Source organism: Anser brachyrhynchus (genome assembly GCF_964034855.1).
Source record: "Anser brachyrhynchus genome assembly, chromosome: 21".
Taxonomy (NCBI): Eukaryota; Metazoa; Chordata; class Aves; order Anseriformes; family Anatidae; genus Anser; species Anser brachyrhynchus.
Window position 1 is genome coordinate 5,795,806 of NC_137714.1, and position 19,910 is coordinate 5,815,715.

At 57.6% G+C, this 19,910-nt stretch overlaps 1 protein-coding gene across 12 annotated transcripts in view; it reads left to right on the top strand.

Annotated features, from left to right (window-relative positions):
• The window catches only part of SAMD11 (sterile alpha motif domain containing 11), a 173,293-nt gene that overhangs the window by 137,561 nt on the left and 15,822 nt on the right, over nt 1-19,910 (top strand). For 11 of the 12 annotated variants that reach the window (XM_080563770.1, XM_080563769.1, XM_080563771.1 and 8 more), the window contains 3 exons: nt 4,561-4,653; nt 10,078-10,242; nt 14,804-14,948. In XM_080563770.1, coding sequence (XP_080419896.1) covers nt 4,561-4,653; nt 10,078-10,242; nt 14,804-14,948 — 403 coding nt within the window. The remainder of the gene's footprint in view (nt 1-4,560; nt 4,654-10,077; nt 10,243-14,803; nt 14,949-19,910) is intronic. The other variant, XM_080563768.1, reaches the window with a different exon arrangement.

Genomic DNA, 19,910 nt, shown 5'->3' on the forward strand with positions numbered 1-19,910 from the left:
TGCTATTGCATCCTCCTTGCTCTGTAGTAAGGGACCGTTAGTGTGCCCCATTCCTCCCTCCATTTGGTTGCTTTTTTCTTCCTGTTTCCAAGAGCTTTTGCCCCGGGGATCTTGACGTGTGATGCTCAGGGGAAGTTTGCAGATACCTTGGTCTGGGTTCGGGACTGTCCTGAGCCAGGAGCGTGCTACTTGCCCTGCTCTTTCAAACCTTTGTGCGGTCGAGACTGGTACAGCAGCCAGCAAAAGGACGCTCTCTGCCCCGGAGGGCTTGTGATCTAAACCTGAATGACAACCAACAAATAGGTGCAGATGTGGAGAGATGAAGGAGCAAGGAGAGAACCTGATGCGATAGCTGAGGCTTGAAGCCTGCCGCCTGCCGTGTCCCTAAAGCCACCGAGCTGACCTGCTGGGCGGAGGCTGCTGCCTTTATTTTGCTGCTGCTCTGACATCCCCTTTGCAGTGACATCTTCCCCTTCCTTGATCGACCCACCGCTGCCCCGTGAGCTGGCACGCGGCCGCATCGTCCGAGCATCCCAACTTGCAGAAACCCACTGCCTCCCTTCCCCCAGCTCCCCCAATATTTCCCCCCTCCCTGTTCTCGTTGCCCTCAGTTAAATTATGGCCCGTTATTCCCATGACCTTGCGCTTCGCTCTGCCTTTGTTCCATTGATTCCTGCTGGCAAGGGACGGGGCCGATGTGCCGCCAGGCTCCACGCTGCTCCGCGCAGCCTCCTGCCTGGCCCTTCGTCCTCCAGCCTTTGTTGTCAGCAGCCCTGCGACTCGGCGAGCCGGTGCTGCTTCTCGCCGGCAGGGCGCAAGCCCATCGAGGGGGGGAAAAAAGTCTCTGGGGTCCCTGCAAACCTGTCACGTCGGGCACGGGAACAGGCTGAGCAGCGGGACTGGAGCACCAGAGCTGCCTGAGCGGAGCAGCTCTGCCGGTGCCAAAGGAGAGGGGAGAGCTGCGTGGAGTGGGATGCTGCCAAGGCATTTCAGGCCGGGCAGTGGGAATTGTCATCCCTGGGGTTTAAGGTCAACGGGGGGCTTAAAAGCAAGGGAAGATGTTTTCCTCCTCTAAAAACAGCGTGGAAGGGGGTGGATGAAAAGGGCTCTCTTCCCTTGTTAGATGTTGGCTATCAGAGCCTGGGTGGATTCCCACGTAGCCTGGCTCGCTTCTCTGTTTACTCAGGGCTTCTGGGGCCAAAAAGCTTTCACAGCAAACCCAGCGATATGGATGGGGAGCGTGAGATAGGGCTTGATCTCCTCCCGCGGCGTCTGTAGCACAACACAGGGCAGCAGCGCTGGGTGCAGCGCATCTTCCTCTGTAGTCCATCCATTTCACAGTGTTGGGAGGGCAAAAATTTTGGGACCACCTCGAAGTTGTTCGTTTGGCCTTCTCCAGGTGAAACCTGTGGTCAGCTATGGGGACAGGTTGGGTCCTCACCTTGCTTTGATGCAGTGTGCCCTCGGTGCGTCCTCTCTGCTGCAGACCCACTTGTAAAGGGTGGAGATAACGCCCCCCCCCAACACACACACACTTTGGGGAAACCTAGAGATAAGTTTTCTAATCTGCCCAGCTGACTTAGGCTCCCGAGTCCTCTCCTCAAAGCTGATAATGAGGCTGGGGATCCTCAGACGTGTTGGTGAGCGTGGCCGTTAAGTCACCCAGCTCCACGGAGGGCCGGGAGCCCGGGGATCAGTGGGACCCTGCCAGGTGACGTTCCCACCCGTGGCCTCTAATCGGCGGCCTCTAATTCCCTTCCCACAATGGGAAACAAAAAAATAATCCATTTTGATTTCTAGATCTTGAGGGAAAATACCAGACTTGGTTTCCAAAAGCTCCCTGGATCGCCCTCTGTGCTGCCTCGTTGGGCCAGGAGCAGCTCCGAAGGCGGTGCAGGGTGTGGGGCCCGTGGGGTGCTGTTGGGTGCTCGTGGTCGGGGCTGTGCGGGCGATCAGTATGCCTGGGGCTTCCTCTGGCACTCCCCGCTTGTCATATCGCCTGGCCGAGCTTCATAACGGCGCCGTTCTGCTGATAATGTCTTTCATTTTCAGCCGGAATATTAAAAAACTGCCCTGATTTGGCCGCCTTGCTATTGAAATGCTTTGCGGAAGGCAGGGGAGCGGAGGCAAAAGCAGGGATTGGGAAAAACAACAGAAAATAAAAGCCCACGCGACTTTTGTCTGCCTCCCCATCTTCACCCAAGGGTGGTGTTCCCTTTTGCAGGGGCACGGCCTGGGCCGTGGAGTCGTGGAGAGGGCTAGGATTGGTGCTGTGCTATGATACATTGCCATTGAGGCTGTACCCCAGAACTGGTAACCTAAGTGGGCACCTGCCTCGTCCCTGCTCTGCAGATAAGGAGGATGAGGAGGGTCTGACCTCTGTAACGCTGGGCTGGGATGCAAAAGGCTAATCCTGTGGTCTCCTACTGATGCAGGAGGTCTGGGGCAGGTTGTTGGATCTTTGTGCTTCAATATTGGCTGCAAACGATCCCCTCTTCTTCGCTTAGCATGTGTCTTGTTGGGTTAGTTCCACTTCTGGGGGCAGAGGCATCTCTGGCACATCCCAGGACTTTGCCTTAAATGGAAAAAAAAAGGAAAATTTTCGTTCTGCGATGTGACTGCCATCAAAAGTGCTGGGGAGGAACCCAAATACAGCCTGGGTGCTTTGGTGCAAGGTGAACCTGAGGTGCAGATCATCTAAGAAGGTAATACATGAACATGGGGATGCCTCAAAATCGGGCTCAGATCCTTGGTAGTTGTGAATTCAAAGCATCTTCGCTGCTCTTGTTATAACTGCTCCACCACATAACTGGTGCTTCCATCTCCTCTTCCATGGAGCCTCCCCTGCCCGAGGTGCGCCAGAACAAGCCCTGCTGGGTGTTGCTGCCCCCTGGCCAGGCTGGGAACGGTGAATTGTGAGCGGGGCACTGGGACTCGGTTCTTCCAGAGCCACAGGTCCCAGATGAGCACGCTCCTGGGGAGGACATGCTGCAAAATCTCCGGCACTGAGGGGCTGCAGCGTCAGGGTGGCATCTCCAGGAAAATCACCACGAAGAAGGAAGAAATCCTTGTGGCCGCCTCTGTGCCCTGTGGCCGGGCGCTTCCTAGCTCTGACGCTGCCTTGGCAAGCTGCTGCAGCTTTGGGGAAGTTACTGGAAGGGGAAACTGAGGCAGGAGGAGGGCTGAAACGCACATCGTGCCGACAGGCTGACTCAACACCTGGAAAGGGAAGCGCCTGGGAAACTTGAGCGCTGCCACTGGCTGCCTCCATCCCTGCCCATCTGTTTTCCAGTCGCTGCTGTTTTGTTGCATTTACTTGGGGCTTCGGTTCCGGCTGGCTGCGAGCCTCCGCAATTGTCTCTGAGTGCCAGCTTTGTCACCGGGCTGGGAGACAGGGTCGGGCGAGATCAGATCGGCGGCAGCCCGTGCTGCGTAAAGCCGTGCAGTGCCACTTGTGGCTGTGCCGAGTGCCAGGAGTGCTCCCGGGATAAAGGGTGCAGATCCGCGCTCGGGCTCTCCCGGTAAATGCAGCGCCGAGGCAGGACCCCGGGCTTGCAGAGCCGGACCCGAAGTGGTGTGCAGTGATTCTGAGTACGAGGGGCGGTCGCTCGGCTCAAAATGTCACCTGCAACCGAAATCATTTCGCTGCTCTTATAAATAGCACCGAGGGGTTTTGTAACCTTTCTTAACTCAGACGCGCCGGGCAAATTGCAGAAGCTCTGCACGCGTGTTGACTCACGGGCAGGTGCAGCGTGTGCTCACTCAGATACGGTGCTTGTTTGCGAGGTTTATTTATTATTATTTTTTAAGATGCTGCATCTTTAACAAGCCCTTGATAGATGAGAATTTGATGCGTGCAGTGACAAACAGTCTCTTCCTTCCTGCCCATATGCAACATCATGCTTTCAGTTTTCCCCAGCATTATTATGGGAGGATATTGATTTTAAATCTGTTCGGGGACGCTGTAATTGTATATTAGATATTTTGTGTTGGTTTGTAGGGCTGCACTAATGCAAAAGGCTTGAGCGTTTCCGTACAATCTAGAGGGGGAAGATTGCTAAGGACCTTGAGGTTTTGAAGAGGAGAGAGGGAGGGAGGGACGGGGGGAGAGAGAGAGAGAGATACTGTGGTAGGAAGATTCAGAGATCTGTTGTGCTTTTTTTGTTGTTGTTGTTTTTTTCCTCCCCTTTCTCTCCCCCAGTTGCTTTGCATCAGGGCATGAAAGGAGTGGAAACACCAGGGGGACAAAAGGCAACAGAACAAATGATGAAACTCAGTAAGGAAATCAACTGGATTCAGAATTTATAGCTCGAAAACGTTGCATTGATCAGAGTGCGAATAGTCATTATGTGCTTTCGGACTGCGTGATTAGGAAAGCAGATCAAGGCTCTCAAGATGATGATTTTTCTTACTTTCATTTTTTTTTTTTCCTCTGCCTGTAATGCGTGTGTGTGTGTTTGTGTGTGCGAGAGGAGGAAAATACCAAAGTCTCGCTGGCTGATTCTGCAAAGAGGAAAGTACAGCCTTATCTGATGCTCAGGTCTCTCCTCTCTCTCCTAGATGAGATTTTAGGCAAGAGAAGAGTATGTTCTCCCAACAGCAGCAGTGAGTGTCCTTTAGAAAGCAAGAAAGCCCGAAGTGAGTCCCCAAAGGGTAAGTGCCGCTTCTCCCTCCCCCCATCCCCTTCCCCTTTCTTCTCCTTGCTTAAATGTGGAACTTAATTGAAATTAGGGAGGGAGGGAGGGCTGGAGAGGCTGCGGCGGGGTGCTGGAAGTCGCCAGCGCCGAGGGTGCCCGGGAAAGGCTAGCAGCGCTCTCTGCTTTCTTTATCTAATCGCAGGGAAGCTTGCGGCGCGAGAAGGGAATTGCCTCTTAATTAGAATAATTATTTTAGGGCTTAAAAAGCAAGCTGCAGCTTCTGCAGCGGATTTTAGGGGTGTTCCTACTTTTCAGGCGGCGTGCCTTGATTATGCGTTTAATATAAAAGATACGGAGAGGCTTATCGTGCTGGCATCTGCTCCTTTAAAGGGAAAAAAGAGGAGCTAGCAGGGAGGATAGGGCTGCCTGCTTGTTTCGTATGCATTTATGGCACTGTTCCTATAGAGATGGAATCCGCGGAAGGTTTGTCTTTTTTAGGGATTTTTTTAATCTCCCTATTTGTTTTAGGGCTCCTTTCTCTAAACGTGATTTTCAAACTTTCTTTACAAGCGGCGAAGCGGGGTGGGTAATGGAGCCTGCAGTTAATGAGTTTGTCTCCAGGTTGCGTAAATGAGGGCTTGCAGGCCGTTCACTTGAAGGCTTTGTTGTTAAGTTCAGACTAATTAGCTGTCAGTAATGCCCACCTCCATCACCATGCCTAACCTGCACTCTTCTGGCTATTTAAAAAAGAAAAAGGCAGGCTGGCTGGCTGAAGCTAGGTCCTGTTTTGTGGGTTTGGAGGCCAGCAGCTGAGCCTCCTCAAGGTGTCCATCCTGAGTAACGAGTCCAGGGAATCTCAAGGGGGACTCGTACGCAGCAGTTTGTCCTGAAGCCTTCTGAAACCGAGTACTGTGTATGATGAGATGTAAAGATATATCACAGAGACTTGTACCACATCCTGATCTTGCATAACGTTCCCATATATTGTCTCTGCCTGATTCCTTGTCCCCAAATTATGATCCGAGAGGCAGCATATTTTGAGAGGATGCTGAACGCTGGCGTCGCTTCGTACAATAAAGCTAGCATTACCTAAGAACATCCTAAATCTCTTCTTTCACATAAGCATCTCCTGTCTGCTAAGTCCTCATTCCAATTAAAGGCACCTTAGCTTTTTCCTGGGCTTTTCTGAAAGACAGAAAGATACACTGCTGCTCTTTGCTTGGTTTCCCTGATTGGTTCGTCTGCCCTGCTCCTGTTATCCCAGGAGTTTCTGGCCGCTGTGCAGGTAAGTTCCAGCAGGATGCTGCTGTGGATTCTGAAATGCGTTTGTTACATGGGAGCGTGGGCTTCTGTGCCACAGCCGACAGACCTGCTGTCTGCTTTGCTCGTCTGCTGAGGCTGTGTCCTTCCCAATTCCAGGACCACGAGGCTTAGAAAATGAGCCCAGGTAACAGCAGCCTCTGTGGCCTGGCTGAGAACGGGCTAAACTCCAATCAAGCCATCTGAAACCGAGCTGCTGCATTTGGATTCACCCTAGGAAAGCGCCTGAACCTGCAGAGATGGAGGTTTTGGCCTTCGGAGCAGCCTGGTCAGGCCATCCCATGCTGTTCCCTTCCTCTGCCTTCCTCTTCGCCTGTGTGGGCTGAGCGTGCACTAAGCTAAATCCCGCTCCCTAACTCGGGGTGACTCAGTTTGGGATTCCCCCCGTCGCTCAGAGCGGGGTGCCCAGGAAGCCCCGCACACCAGCAAATTTTGAGTTTCCACTCCCACTTTTTTCTCAGAAAGCCTTCCCCGCCCTTTACAGCGGTGCAAGGCGGAGTGGAAACTCTGAGCTGGGCCTTTTGCTAATCCCCCACATTACCTGTTTTTTATTGCGTCCGATCACAGGGGACTCCCCTGCTCTCTCCAGCACCTCGCAGGCATTTTAAGCCTAGGCTGTGCTGATGCTAGCACACCGTTAGAATAGCTGGGGGGAATAGGAACAGAGTCTTTGGTGCTTTTAGGGCCTTTATTTGCCCACTCCCTGCAAGGCAGAGGGAATAAAGGCGGGGTAGAGCTGGTGTTTCTGTTTCCTGTGCCCCAGACAGTGAGAGCAGCTTGCAGCTGGGAGCTTCCAGACTTGCCGTGCCACTGGCAGTCAGAAGGATGCGTGCTGTGTGTGGGCCCCAGGGGCTGGTTATTTGGGATTTGGGACCCACTGCTGCAGAGTGGATCCCAGCTGTGCTTGGTGGGGACAAGAAGTGAATTCAGCCTGAGATTTAGGGGTGGGAGATGGGGGTGACCAGCGGGATTTTGCAGCATCCTCGCCAGGTCTGCACCGCGCTCCGGTCTGCGCCCATCCTTTCCCCTTGTGCCCCATGCGGGTGCTGCAATCCTGGGGGTGCACAGTGCTTGGTGCCCCTTGCCTTACGGCCCTGATGCAGCCCTGGCACTGCTGCCCCATCTCCCAGCCAGCTTTTTGGAAAGAAGTGACCCCATGCCTGCCACACATCTTGGGGACAAGGCCAGGAGAACAGGGGCAGGCGGGGAAATCACCGCCTCTCCCTCCCTGAGCGAAAAACCACCTGTGGGGCTGGAAGCCCTTCCAGCAGGGCAGCAGCAGCCCTCCCTTCCCCCTCGGCGATGCTCGCCGCCGCGCGCACGCCAGAGATCAAAAGCGAGCCCTATCTCGGTGGAAACGGGGCCGCGGCGGCGCGGCTGTCAAACAGAGCAGAACGTTCTCGCGTCTCGTATGGAAATGCGAGCGGATCAGAGGCTCGGCGCGAGGGCTGCGCTGGCAGGTCACGGAGGAAGCTTTCTCCCCGGGAGACAATTCCCCAAGCGAAGCCCTGGCTCCCGAGGCAACGGCGTGGCTGGAGATGTGCTTCCCCCGCGCCTCGAGACGTGCGGTGAAACGGGGCGATGGCAGGAAAGGGGGGGGGAAATGGGGAGGAACGTTTCGGTTCCCCTTCGGGCTGCTGTGAAATAAATCTGGTGTGAGTCTCGTCATTTGGGAGGGTTTCAAACCAGGCTGGACCAAGTGCTGGAAAATCCAGCAGGAGGAATGTTGTGCTCACCCCCCGGGGCGGGCTGGTGGCCTCACGCGCTGCTCTTTCTGCCACTCTCTTTCCTTTGCTCTTGGAGGTGATTCAAAGCAAAACAAAACCTTACTGCATCCTTGGTTAAGGAAGTAGACAGGAGCTGGATCACAGCTGCGCAGTTCAGATCCAGCTCTGACAATTTGTTCCTTTATTTCTTATTTTTTTCTGCGGGGGGGGAAATCCACACATTGTCTGATCTGGCTCCAGCCTTGCCCGGTTGTCGTAGCACAGGAGGGGCAGGCTGGGTGCTCCTGGCCACCCCTGGGGCTGTGACGAGGTGGTGCAGCACCTCCACATCCACCACACCAGCCCACATCGTCCAGGAGCTGGTTTTTGGGGGGAGCTGGCGGTGGGGAGAGGGGGTCCCCGTGGCTAGGGTGCAGGGGGGGATGCTCGGGAGGCGCTGCCTGGCTCTGCCTGCCCGGCATCAGTGCCAGAGTCCGTTTCACACCTGGCAGCTGGAGGAGATTTGGCGAGATCAGTCTCTCCCGCATTACCCCCCGGTAATGACAAAAGCAGACAGCAAAGCTTCAGCAGGGCTGGAATTATCGCTGGCTGAGTCATGTGAAATCTTGGAGTTTTCAGCGTGGAAAGCTCAGCCTTTCCCTGGGCTCCTCCTTCCTCCTCGCCGCCCCCCCTTGCACCTGAAATCTGCTCTGGGGCTGATCGGATGGAGTTTATGGTAATTAAGTGCTATTAACTCCCCTTCTCCCTCCTTTTTTTTCTCTAATGACACAGCTGTGTAAAAAAAAAAAAAATCAGTGATTTCCCTAAAGCAGGTCTGCGGCACACGGCTTTGCTCCTTAGACCTTTGCTTAAGAGTATCAGAAGGGAGCAGGAAGAGTTTGGTGCACTTGTGTGTCCCCAGGGAGGTGGCAGGGGAGATGGGGATGGGAATTGGGTCCCTGTCCCCATCCCTGTGCTCCTTCCACAGGCAAGTTTGGGTACCTGCAGGTGCGGATGTCTCTTCTTTTGGGGCAGGGTTTTGCGTGTGGTGCAGGGTGGGGATGAACTCCTGGTACCCGCCAGCTCGAAGAGGGTCCCGGACCCACGCTTTGCGCAGGAAGCCTGTGGTCCCCGAGGTGCAGGTACCTCTGCTGGGGGGGGAGATGGGTGGTTGCAGGTTTGGCCCCAAGTTGCAACGCTGGGTGAGAACCCGTGCTGAGCGGGGCGCTGACCTGAGCCAGAGCGGGCTGGAGATTGACCTTTTTGAAGAGTGGTTTGGGAGCTGGGGATGCAACAACCCCTTTAAATTGAAATTGTGTGCAGATTGATTTTTTTTTCTTTATTATTTGTTTATTTTTATGTATATATTTCCCCTTCCGTGCCGTGGCGGGGCAGGAGGTGGTCGCATTGCTACCTGAAAGCTGCACCCCCGGGTGCGAGCCCCTGCACGCTCGGCCGTGCAGTGGTTTGGTGGCAGGCAGCACGTACTGCCCGGTTTGTGGTGCTGAGCGCCCCAGGCGCGAGTGAACCAGCCCCCCCGCTGCCGCGGCAGGGTCCCTTTTTGGAAGCATCTCTTCCCTCGGGCTGCACCGGGTTGCCCCAGGCTTTCTCATCAGAGAGCAGCCTTAGGAGCCTTTCTCTCACCTGATGGACATCCACAGCTCTTTTCCCAGCAAGGTGCCCGGTGCCTGCATGGCTGTTACAGCACCGCCACCGGCGTAAAATAAGCATCCTGCTCTCAGAGCCACCACCCTGAAGGGGATCTGGAAGCACGGCCGCCTGCCACGGGCCCTGGGGGACCCGGTGTGGGATGCAGGAGGCAGGAGCTGGGGCAGGCAGTAGGGTGGTCTCATCATTCACCCAGCGCAGTGGGGGTCCTGCCCGCGCCCCCGTCCCTCCTGCCTCTTCCCCTCGCTGCTGGGAGTTCCTGGGTGAGTAATGAAAAGGTTTTGCCCCTGGGGAAGATCCGAGATAAAACAGCCTGAGAGCAGCCACCGCCAAGGCAGAGAACGGTAATTACTCGGAGCTGTGCTTACAGTAAACACAAAGCCTCTGCGGTTTCAGCTCCCCGGCTGTCAGGCTGGGATCCCTGCTGCCCAGGGAGCAGGCAGGGCCCTCCTCAAAGCTCGCAGGCGTTTCGGGCAGGGGCAGAGGTAGGCGTGCTGCGCCACGTGTAGGCTTTTCTGACTGTGAGGCTGAGCAAGCCGTAGTGACTGCACGTGGTGCTACGTCTCGGGGCGCGAGGACAGCTTGCGAGGTTGAGTTTGGTGTGTGCTAGGGTCGTGGAAATTGTCCTAACACCCCCCCACCCACCTTGCTCTTTCCTTTGCCCCATCCCTGTACTCAACGTGGTTTTTCCACCGTGTTTTAGTATGGAAAAAAAAAAAAAAAGCCCAAATCTCTCTGCTCTTCAGAAAACTCCCACACGCCTCTGCTGGAGGACGCGGTGACTCAGATGACCCCGGAGGAGCACTACAGGCGCATGATGTCAGCGCTGAATGAACACGGCACGTTCGAGGAGCAGCAGCAGCAGCGGCTCTACCAGCTGGCCAACAGCATGGCAGTGCCCAGCCACGGAGGTACGGGCACGGCGGGGACACCGGGGCTTGGGTTTGCCAACGGTTATGGCTCGTAAGACGTTACGGTACGTGGCTATCATGCAATGAATACAGGCGGTGCTAAAGAGGATCCTCTGGACCCTTTTTCCCCCATCTCTCTGGAGGTGGCTACTCTCAGCCATCTGTAAGTGCTAACACCTTCTGGAGCGACCTGTATCTGGAGGAGATGAGCCACCACATCGCTGCCGTGTATTTTGCAGGGCGGTGAGGGGTTTCCTTCTGTTCCTTTGTTTCAAGAGCTTGTGTCAAGCCGTATATTCAGAATCCATGGTGCAAGTCTTACGTGGTCATGGTGCAGAGCAAGGGGGACGAGTGCTGGGGTGAGGCAGGGGGCTGTGGCAGCTCCAGATGCCCCTGGCATTTCGTGATGGGGTCTGAAGCAGCAAGATGATGTCGCAGGATTTAGCTAAGCGTTGATAATGCCAGGCTTAGAAAGTTTGTGGAGTAGTTGCTGCCCACAGACGTAGCATAAATTGGTGTTAATGACCTTTTGCCTTAATGAGAATTAGATATCCTATGATTTTATGGACAATTAAAATATGCAGATGAAGCTACGTCGCAGTGAAGGCAGCTCAGCAGGCAAACGCTGAAGTCAGGGGGACAGGTTCAGCCATGGTGTCATCTTTTGAAAGCAATCGTGTTTGCATCACCAAGGATTATTGTGGTCCTTCGCTAGCCGAAACCAGATCTGCTGTGAAGTGAGGGGGTGCTGTAGGGACAGAACCTCCCCTATACCCCACCTGCTGAGGGCTTCATCAGGGCATGGCTGTAAGGACCACGTAGCCTGAAGCTTCCAGCACGAAGGAATTGTCCCCAGACCTTCCCAGGTCCCCTGAGGTTGAGCTGGGAACGGCTGAGGGACCCCCCCAGCCCCTCTTTATTTGCTGCCTGCCGTGTGCTGCTCGTTGTGCTGCTCTACGATGCCCACCTGGCTGCTGGCTCGAGGCTGGAGCAGTACAGGAGTATTTCTGCACCAATATTAGTGTTGAAGAGAAGATGCTGCCGCTCTGCTCTTCAAAACAAGCTGGTGCTTGTAGTTACGGGAGGGGAAATCCAAAGCCTGGCTCCAAAACGCATCAACAGGTACCGCCGTGTGCTGCCGCCCTGCCCTGGGCAGGTGCCAGCACCTAACGGGGGCTGCGGGAAGGGAAGGGAAAGGAAAGGGTCTCTGGAGGCTTTGGCCTTCAGCTGGGGAAGAAGCCGCCCGACTGCAGCTGGGCTGCGGGATGCCGAGCTGTGCCTAAAGGGGGCACCAGGCGGTTGCAGGTTGCGCCCTGGGAAGCGCTCGGCAGAGCGCGGGGGCGCAACGTCCCCGCACCGCTGCAGGGTGCTGGGCCCGCGGGGCGCCTCGGCCGCCTCCTTGGCCCAGGGGGAGGCTGTGCGGGGTCCCGGCGGGGTGAGCCAGCTCTCTGCATCCCTCGGCACGGGGGAGGGGGGAGAGATGCCTCCGCTCCAGCGCGGGGAGCAGAGCTGAGGAGTGGTGCTGTGCGAGGAGCCAGGGCGCGGGGGCTGGCACGCGCTGCCGGGGGGGTCCGGGGGAGCGCGAGCAGCGTCCGTGAAGCATCCAGCAGGAGCTGGAGGAGAATCTCCAGTCTGGAGTGCAAATCCCCAGGGCTCCTTGTTAGGTTAATGAAGAGGCTGTCTTCTTTTCCACTCTGTTTGATTTGATTGGCTTCTCTGGGGGCAGGAAGGCGATTCCTTTTGCTGCGGAGTAAGAATTTGCTCATCAGCAAAGGCAGGGGCACAAGGCTGTGCTCAGACGAACGGTGGCGAACACGGCACGTGCCTCGGTGTTCGGCTGTCCCCTGGGTTTACAGGAGGCGCAGGGCTCCTGCGAGCACAATAGTTTTGGGGCAAAACCATGCACTGTGGGGCTGGAGTGGTCGCCCTGTGAACACAAGCGTGCGAAAGCACCGGAGGTCGTGCACAAAGGGACAGCACGTCCAGATGCTCAGGTCTGCCTTGACCGTGCTGAATACATGCTCCGTAATATTCGGCACCAAACGGGGTGCGTGCACACCTGTATCTAACAGGAGAGCCCCTTTGCCCTGGGCACCTGCTGGTGCTGGACACAGACCACACGCAGCGGGTGCCACCCCCCTTCTCCCCCCACGTCACGAGGAAAGCAGCTCATTCCGTTAAAAGCCTGACGCTTTATTTATTATTTTTTTATGATTACGATTAAATCGTCTCCTCAGCCTTTGCGGGACGAGGGGTCACCCTGAGGTTTTGGGGTGGGCAGGGGAGAAGAGGAGCCGGCAGCGAGGGGCTCTCCGGTACCGCTGCCGAGACAAAACTTGGTGAATTTTGGATCGGCTCTGCGCCACGGGGCTCTGGTCGGGCCATAAATTATTCGTGCCACTACAAAGCGCAGTTTATCTGCGGGCTCGCACGGAGGCACCAATAACATTAATAATTTAAAAAATGTTAATAATTTAGAGATCTTTTTTTTTTTTTTTTAATTGCTTTTCTCCCCCCCACCCCCCTCCCCCTCCGCCCCCGTTCTCCCAGCGGCATTCATCCGGCATTCTGAATTCAGGCTGTCTCCGTGCCTGGCTCCTCCATCCGCCGGCGTCCCCCTGTCAATCACTCTGATTTCCCAACTGTCAGAGTGCAGGATTGTAAATAACAGATCCTCGGGGGGGCCGGGAGAGGGGCAGGGGCATCGGGGGGGGGGTGGAGAAGGAAAGGAGGGAGAGCAAGAGGAGAAGGGAGGGCGGGCGTGCGGGGGGTTGCTGCGGTCATTCGGGATCAATGCGGCTCCTGGAGCTGGCCGCGCACCAGCCTTCTAAATTACAGGCGCTGTGGCAATCAGGAGCGACCTGGGCTTTGCAGATAATTAATTTATAAACATTGGAGGTGCGCCGTCCCTGGCTCGGAGAATTCTCTCGGCTTTTTTTTTTTTTTTTAAACGCCATCCGATGGGGTTTTTGGTGCTCCGCTCTTCCCTTAGGTGTTTCTGCAGCTGGAAATTTGTAGGGCGTTTGAGTGTCTGTCCCCTCGTTTGGGGAGGGCTGTGAGTGCATGAACGTGGCTGGAACCGGCCAGGTACCCGTGTGCTGCTTGTTCCCAGCCCCAGCTTGCACACGTTTTGAGCCCTGACCATGGCAAAAATACTCGATGGGGCTCGGGCACAGGACGCGTGGATGCTGCAACCCCCAAGACCAAAAAAAAAAAACACAACGTGCTGGTGGAGGAGAGCAAGGAGAGGGAAAGGGTAGCGTGGCCAAGGTTGCGCAGCACGCTCGCGTTAACTTTGTTTTATTAATCGGTTGTGGGAAGAGGGCTGATGCACGCTGCTTTGTGGGGAGGGCTTGGAAATCGCAGGCTGCTCCCGAGCAGGGTGTGTTCATTAAGATAAATTCTCCTCTCCTCCTCTCCCCAGCTGTGTTTTGGTTTCCTTTCGCAGAGTGGCACGCCTGAGTGTGCGAAGGAGGTTTCCTGTAAGCGTGCATCCGTGTGCGCGCGTTTCCTGCGTGTCATGTGAATGGCAGCAGAGGGTTTTGTTGTGGGTTAGAAGCGAGCCGCGTGTAGGAACGAGGCGCTCCTGGTGCCGAGCTGTGAGAGCAGCTGCACAAAAAGCCTCGGTCGGTGCAGCTGGTGCCCGCGTCCCTTGCCCTTCTCGGAGGTTTGTCCACCTGTGGCGGTCCCCGAGGAGGAAAGCAGGGCGGAAAGCTGTTGCCCGGGCATCTCCTGGTGCTCCCCAGCAGCCCGTGGCCCCCCGCTAGCCGTGGCCGTGTTGCCCATCGCGTGGCACTTGGGTGTGCGGCCGGGCCACCCGCGCTGGGGGTGACAGCGTGCGACGTGCCACCGCCTGGGCGATGGGGAGAGGCTCCCGGGCTGGGGGGGAGCTTGAACGAGGGGTGCATTTTTGCATTTCTCTCGGGCTGATGAAGGCGCCGAGCCCAGGGCTGGAAGTTGGGGGGGGGGGGGGGGCCCTCGCCGTGCCCCAGCCCTCTCCCTGCAGCAAAACCGCGCCGGGCGCGCCCCAACCTGCGCGAGGGGCCCCGCAGCGCTTTGGGGGGGGGGCTCCGGGTGCTGCTGGGGCTACGCCCGGAGCTTTTTTTTTTTTTTTTTTTTTTGGGGGGGGGTGGATTTTGGGGAAGCGGCCCCCCCTCCCCGGCCCGGGTCCGAACAGCTCCCGCTCCCTGGTGCCCCCTCCCCGCCTGCCTCCTCCCCTCCCTCCGCCAGGCAGGCAATTAAGCAGCAATCCGCCCCCCTCCCTCCCTCCCTCCCCTCCCGGAGTTGCACAATTTCCTCCGCTGCCCAACTCCCTCGGCGGCGGAGGCGGCTCCGGCTCCGAGCCCCCCGCTCTGCAGGGTGAGCACCCGGGGGGGGCCGGGGGCTGCGGGAGGGATGGAGGGAGCGGGGGGGGACCCGCTGTCCCCAGCTGGGGAGCCGGCAGCAGCCGGGTTGGGAGCTGGGGGGGGGGGCCTCCGGGCAAAAGGAGGGTGGCGTGGTGGTGTTTGTTTTTTTTTTTTTGGGGTGGGGGGGTCGCGGCTGATCCCTTCCCTCTCCCCAGATCTGCTCCGGGCTCGGCAAGAGGTGGCGGCGGCGGCGCGCAACCCCGGCGCGATGGAAGCGCACATCCCCTCGGGCAGCAACTCGTCCAGCCAGCGGAGGAAGCAGGGGCTGCCCCAGCACAGGGACACCCACTTCCCCGAGAGGTACCCGCGGGGGGGGGACACGGCTCTGCCAGGCCGGTGGGGAGGGCTGGCCGCGGTTCCCCCCCCCCTCCTCTCCGCCCCCGGGGCGGGGTTAGCTCCGGGCACGGCTTGGGACAGGGGCTGCGCTTTTTTGGGGAAGGGCTTTGGGGGTTGGGGGGGGGGGCTCCAAGAGGCCCTGGGGGACCCAAGGGGCAGCGCACCCCTGGATGAGAGGGCACGGAGGGTGGGCTGCCCCTGTGTCGCCTCCTGCGGGTGTGGGAGGTTTGGGGGTGGGAGAGGGAGGGGGCGATGGGGGCTCGCGCACTGCCTGCCTGCTGGGAGCCGTCCCAGCCCTGCCTGGGATCCCTTACCCTAGCCCGTCCTTCGGCACGGAGCAAGTTCAGGTGTTGAAGGTGGGGTTTTAGAGCTCCCCCAGATAACGAGAGAGAAGGAATGCACTGGGGTGGAATAAAAAGAGAAGAAATTTCCCTTCCTTCTAGAGGAAGAAGGAGGCGAGGCTTCCTTTTTCCACTGACAGGAGTGCTGGAAAGCTGATTTCCCTCCCTCCCAAGAAATTCTAGCTCATTTATCTTGCTCTGTGCCACAAGCCATTCCCTCCGCAATCAGGAACTTCAGAGGGAAATTAAATTAAAGCTGCGTGAGCTCCTGACAAGGATCGCAGAGGTGGGGATGCAAAGACTTTGGGTATCACGGGACAAGCAGTGGAAAGCTCCAGCATCTAGCCTCGTCTGGCTTTCATCTCGGGGTGGGGGCGGCTGGATCTACGGATTATATAGTGTGTGTATTAACCCACTGCGTTTAGAGACCCCCCCTTCGTTAGGGCCTCGGGGATCCCGTCTGTTTTTCCATCTCTCTGAGCAAGGAGGCTGGGCGCAGACCTTCCTCCTGCAGGGTGCACTTTGGCTAACCCGCCCCACGAAACCCCAACCCAGGCCACGTGGATCGTAGGCAGACCTGCGAGGAATGCGGGGATAGAGGAGCTTCAGCGCAGCCAGGCATGGGGGAAATTTTCTCCAGCTATGTGTGGCCTGGAGAAGCGCCAGGCCAGCCGGAGGGCTGGCTGGAAGAGCCCCCGCGGAAGGGTGGAGGCGGCGTGCGGGGAGGCGCTGCACGCAGGAGGGGCAAACTGCAAAGGAGGGAGATGCGTATCGTGCCCGGAGGTGCTCTGCTGCCGGGCAGGTGTTGTGACGGAGCTGGGCAGGGCCAGGAAGCGTTAAATCGGTTGGGAAGAGGGCAGGGAGGCAGCCAGTAGCCTCGGCAGGGGCTGGAGCTAGGAGCTGTGTTCTTCCCCCCACTGCTTCTATTCGTGATCCCGTAGCCCTACAAGTTGGCACACGTGAGACGGAGATCCCGGCAAGGTGAGGAGGGGAGAAGAGCACGCAGGGCCCCAACCTGGCGTGGATATTGAGAGAAGTACCTGCAGGCCCTGGGGTTCAGTTTGCAGGGGTCACCCCGTGCCTCAGTTTCCCTTCATTCGCTGTGTTGGGGCCCTGGTTTTAGGGATTTTCCTGGGGTTTTAGGGATGCCAGGAGAAGCCACGGCCATGCGTTGCAAGGCAGAAAAGCACCATGTGGGTTAAATCCTGCCTTCTGTTCTCCCTGTTGATCTTAGCTTTGGGTTTTGCTCTTGGCTGCCGTGGTCTCTGTCAACCAGGTATATCACAGCAGCCTTTCTGCACCTTATTGTGCAGGTGTAGACGTTGTAAAGGGTTCAGGTAGGCACTGACAAAGGAGGCGGCGATGGAGGAAGCGGGCTCACGTGCGTAGGCAAACCGTAGGTAGATTTATGGCATCTCCTTTCCCAGGAGCAGAAGTAATAATGCATGATGCGGGGGGATGCGAGCTGTTTGGCGCGGCGTTAAAATTCCATTTCAGCTTCCTATCGGGAGATCTGCGGGGATCAGGTCAGCTCTCGAGCGTGGCAGCAGCGTGGGCAGGAATAATTAGCCACTCCAGGCGTTAACGTCTGGCAAAGCGAGGGGGGGAAAACCCACGCAGGTGACCCGGTTCTGCTTAGCAGGGCAGCGCTGCGGCTCTCGCGGAGGCAGCGGTGCGGGGACCTTTGCTAGCAGGAGCTACCTACTCAGTGCTCCGCTTCCCGGGTGTGAGGAGGGTGGGAGGCGAGGAGTCTGAGCCGGGGAACGTCTGTGAAGGGAGGTGTGTGTCCGTCTTTTTGGGTAGGTGTAACGAAGCACACGGTAGGAAGATGGGTGCTGGCTCTGCAGAGGATGATACGCCCGTGTGCGCTCCTAAAAACACTAAATGGGCATTTTTTGGGACCAGATCCGAGGTCCTTTTAGCAGAGCGGTGTTCCCTTCACCTCTCCAGCTTTCCCAGCTGTCGGAGGCAGTTCGTAAAAGCTGTGCCTCTCACAGTGTCCGTGGCCAGACCTGGAGCTGGGCTGCTGCTTGAGAACCCATTTGGTTTCGGTTTCCTAAATCCTTCTCGAGATCGGTTCAGCCTCGGCTTACGGAGCGCCAAGACCCGGTGGTTTGTTTGAAAGGGCTGTTGAGTTAGCTCGGAGTTATAAAAAGACTTGGAAGAGGAAAGGGTACAGCTCGAAGGTGTCACTGTAACTGCTCCAGCCTGGAGAACTTCCCATCTCCAAGCTGCTCCGGCTCCTGCAGAACCGGCAGGTGGCTGCGCCCCGCAGGGACTGGGCTGCTGGGATCCCGCTACCTCCCGAACTTTTTGGCAGCGTGCTGGCTTTGCTGCCTTGTTTGGCCTGGCAGGTTCTTAGCCAGGGTGCTCGGCTCCGGGTATGTGGTGCAGGACCTGCTCCTGGGCTGTGCTCCGGCCCTGGAGCTGGGCAGACCCCGCTTCTCACCAGGGCAGGGTGCTGAGCACCAGCACTCACCTCCTCGAGGGGAAAACTCCTGGGCCCTGCAGGCGCTCAGGCTGGGCTGGGCCAGCTGTGGTCACCGTGGTGGGACTCGGCTCAACACGACGTGGCAGGAGGGCATTTGGAGATGCCAGGAGCCTGTTCGTGTGCCCACGGTGGGTGTCCGGGGGAGCCAGCCCTGCTCAGGACAGGAGAGGGCAGGCAGGGATGGGGCAGGTGTTGGGGCAGATACTTGTAAGAGCATCTAGCTGCCTCTGGTCCCATCCACGTGAAGTGTTAGGGACACAATTCGGGCAGGAGGAGTGCCAAGGAGCGAGAAATGCTGCCTGCATGAGATGCCATCAGCGTCCTGATCTGCCAGGGCTGGGTGCTGAGCCCTTCGGCTGGAGCTTGGTGGGTGCGGGAGCCCCAGGGCTGGGGGACCTGCCCCGTGCCCTTCCCTTACAAACACTCTGCATCCTTCAGAGGCCTTCCCCCGTGCCCGAAATACCCAGCGAGGATGGGGTTCTTTCCTGCTGATTCTTTCACCACCTGCGTCCTTCCCCCTGCACCGGGGGGTTTCCCTTTCCCCCCCGTGCTCCCTGCTGCCCTCCTGCTCTCACTTTGGCCTGCCCTGCATCCCCCTCTCCACTCCGAACGCTGCATGTGCCTTCCTCCCACTTCTGCACCTCCTCGCCTGGGCGAGGGGCAGCGCCGAAAGGCCACGGAGCTCGACCTGCCGTAGGGAATTTGGCTTTAGCACCGCTTTGCATTTTGAGAGCATGATTCCCCCAGCCAGCCCCTCCACGCCTAGGACAGCAGAGGTACGTGTCCCTTTCTGCCTGGAAAACCCAAGCACCATTTTTTTAGAAGCCTTTTCGTTTCATTCAGTTTCCCTTCCTGGCACTGGCAGCGTCTGTGGATGGCGAACGAGCCAGGAGCTGCGCGCTGCCTGCCTATTACCTCAGGTTTAAAGTGTCTCTCCCCATCAAATGCAAAGCAGAAGCAAGCAGGGCTCTCATGCATTCTTTTTTTTTTCCCTCCTTCTTCCATCCGTTCTAAATTTATTTCCATGCCTTGCCGGTTTCAATCTGCATTTCCTGACCCCCTCACGTCTCCAGCCGCAGCCTCTGCTCAGAGCCTGCCGGGGGGAGCAGGAGAGCTCAGGAGGCTGCGAGGGGGTTAAGGCGAGAGGCTTGGCTTTACCAGTATAATGTGTAACCCCGTAATGACTTTAAATATTGATTATTTGAAGGCCATTAGTGCTTATTGTTAAAGAAAAGTCAATACTTTTTAAGCCTCGCGAACCATTTGTCTCCTGTTAAAGGACATATCAAATTTAGCAGCATGCAGTGCAAATCCCCTAATACCCTGCTCCCAAGCCTCCAGCTGGCATATTAGGGGAAAAAAAGGGGCTGGGGGGAGGACTGGGCAGCACCAAGGAACCGCTCTCCGCAAGGCAGGGACCAGGCTCATCGGGTGGAATTGCCAAGGGCTAAATTCACGTCCTCGGGGCCCGGGGCTGTAACTCAGCCCTCGCTCTGGGAGGAGGAAGAAGAGGAGGAAGGAAACGAACGGGGCTGGTACCTGCGTGGGAAAGGATGCGAGGATTTGCATTTCGGTCTGCCTGAAAGCACGCGGCAGCCGTGGCTCAGGTCTTGGGGGCCTTTTTCTCAGGGGCTGCCTTTTTCTCAGGGGTTGGCTGTTTCCAGGCTTGCCGGGAAGCAGTCGGCCGTACCCGTGCAGGAAGGAATCGGGCTCCCCAGCTCCGCACCGGGGCCCTGCTCCCTCCTCCTGCCCCCGTCCCCGTGCCAAGGGCCAGGTTCGGGGGGCAGCAGCATCTTCCCCGTCTGCATGGCCCCAGGCTGGGTGGGAGGCAGGCAGGCCTTGTCCTTGCGGTGGGGAGCATCAGTCTGCCAGCAGGGAGCAGGTCCCTCGTCCCCTGGGGATTTCTGGGGTTGCCTTCTTGTCCCACGTGCGTTTGGGGAGAGCTCCAGTCCTGCCGAGCAGACAGCCCGGGGGGCTTGGGGTGACCCCCGTCGGGCAGCTGCAGATGCATCCCCCTGAATTTTCCAAACCCAGCTCATCCCCAGCACGGGCAGTGCGTGTGCAGCGTAGGGACTGATACGTTCCCCGCAGCCC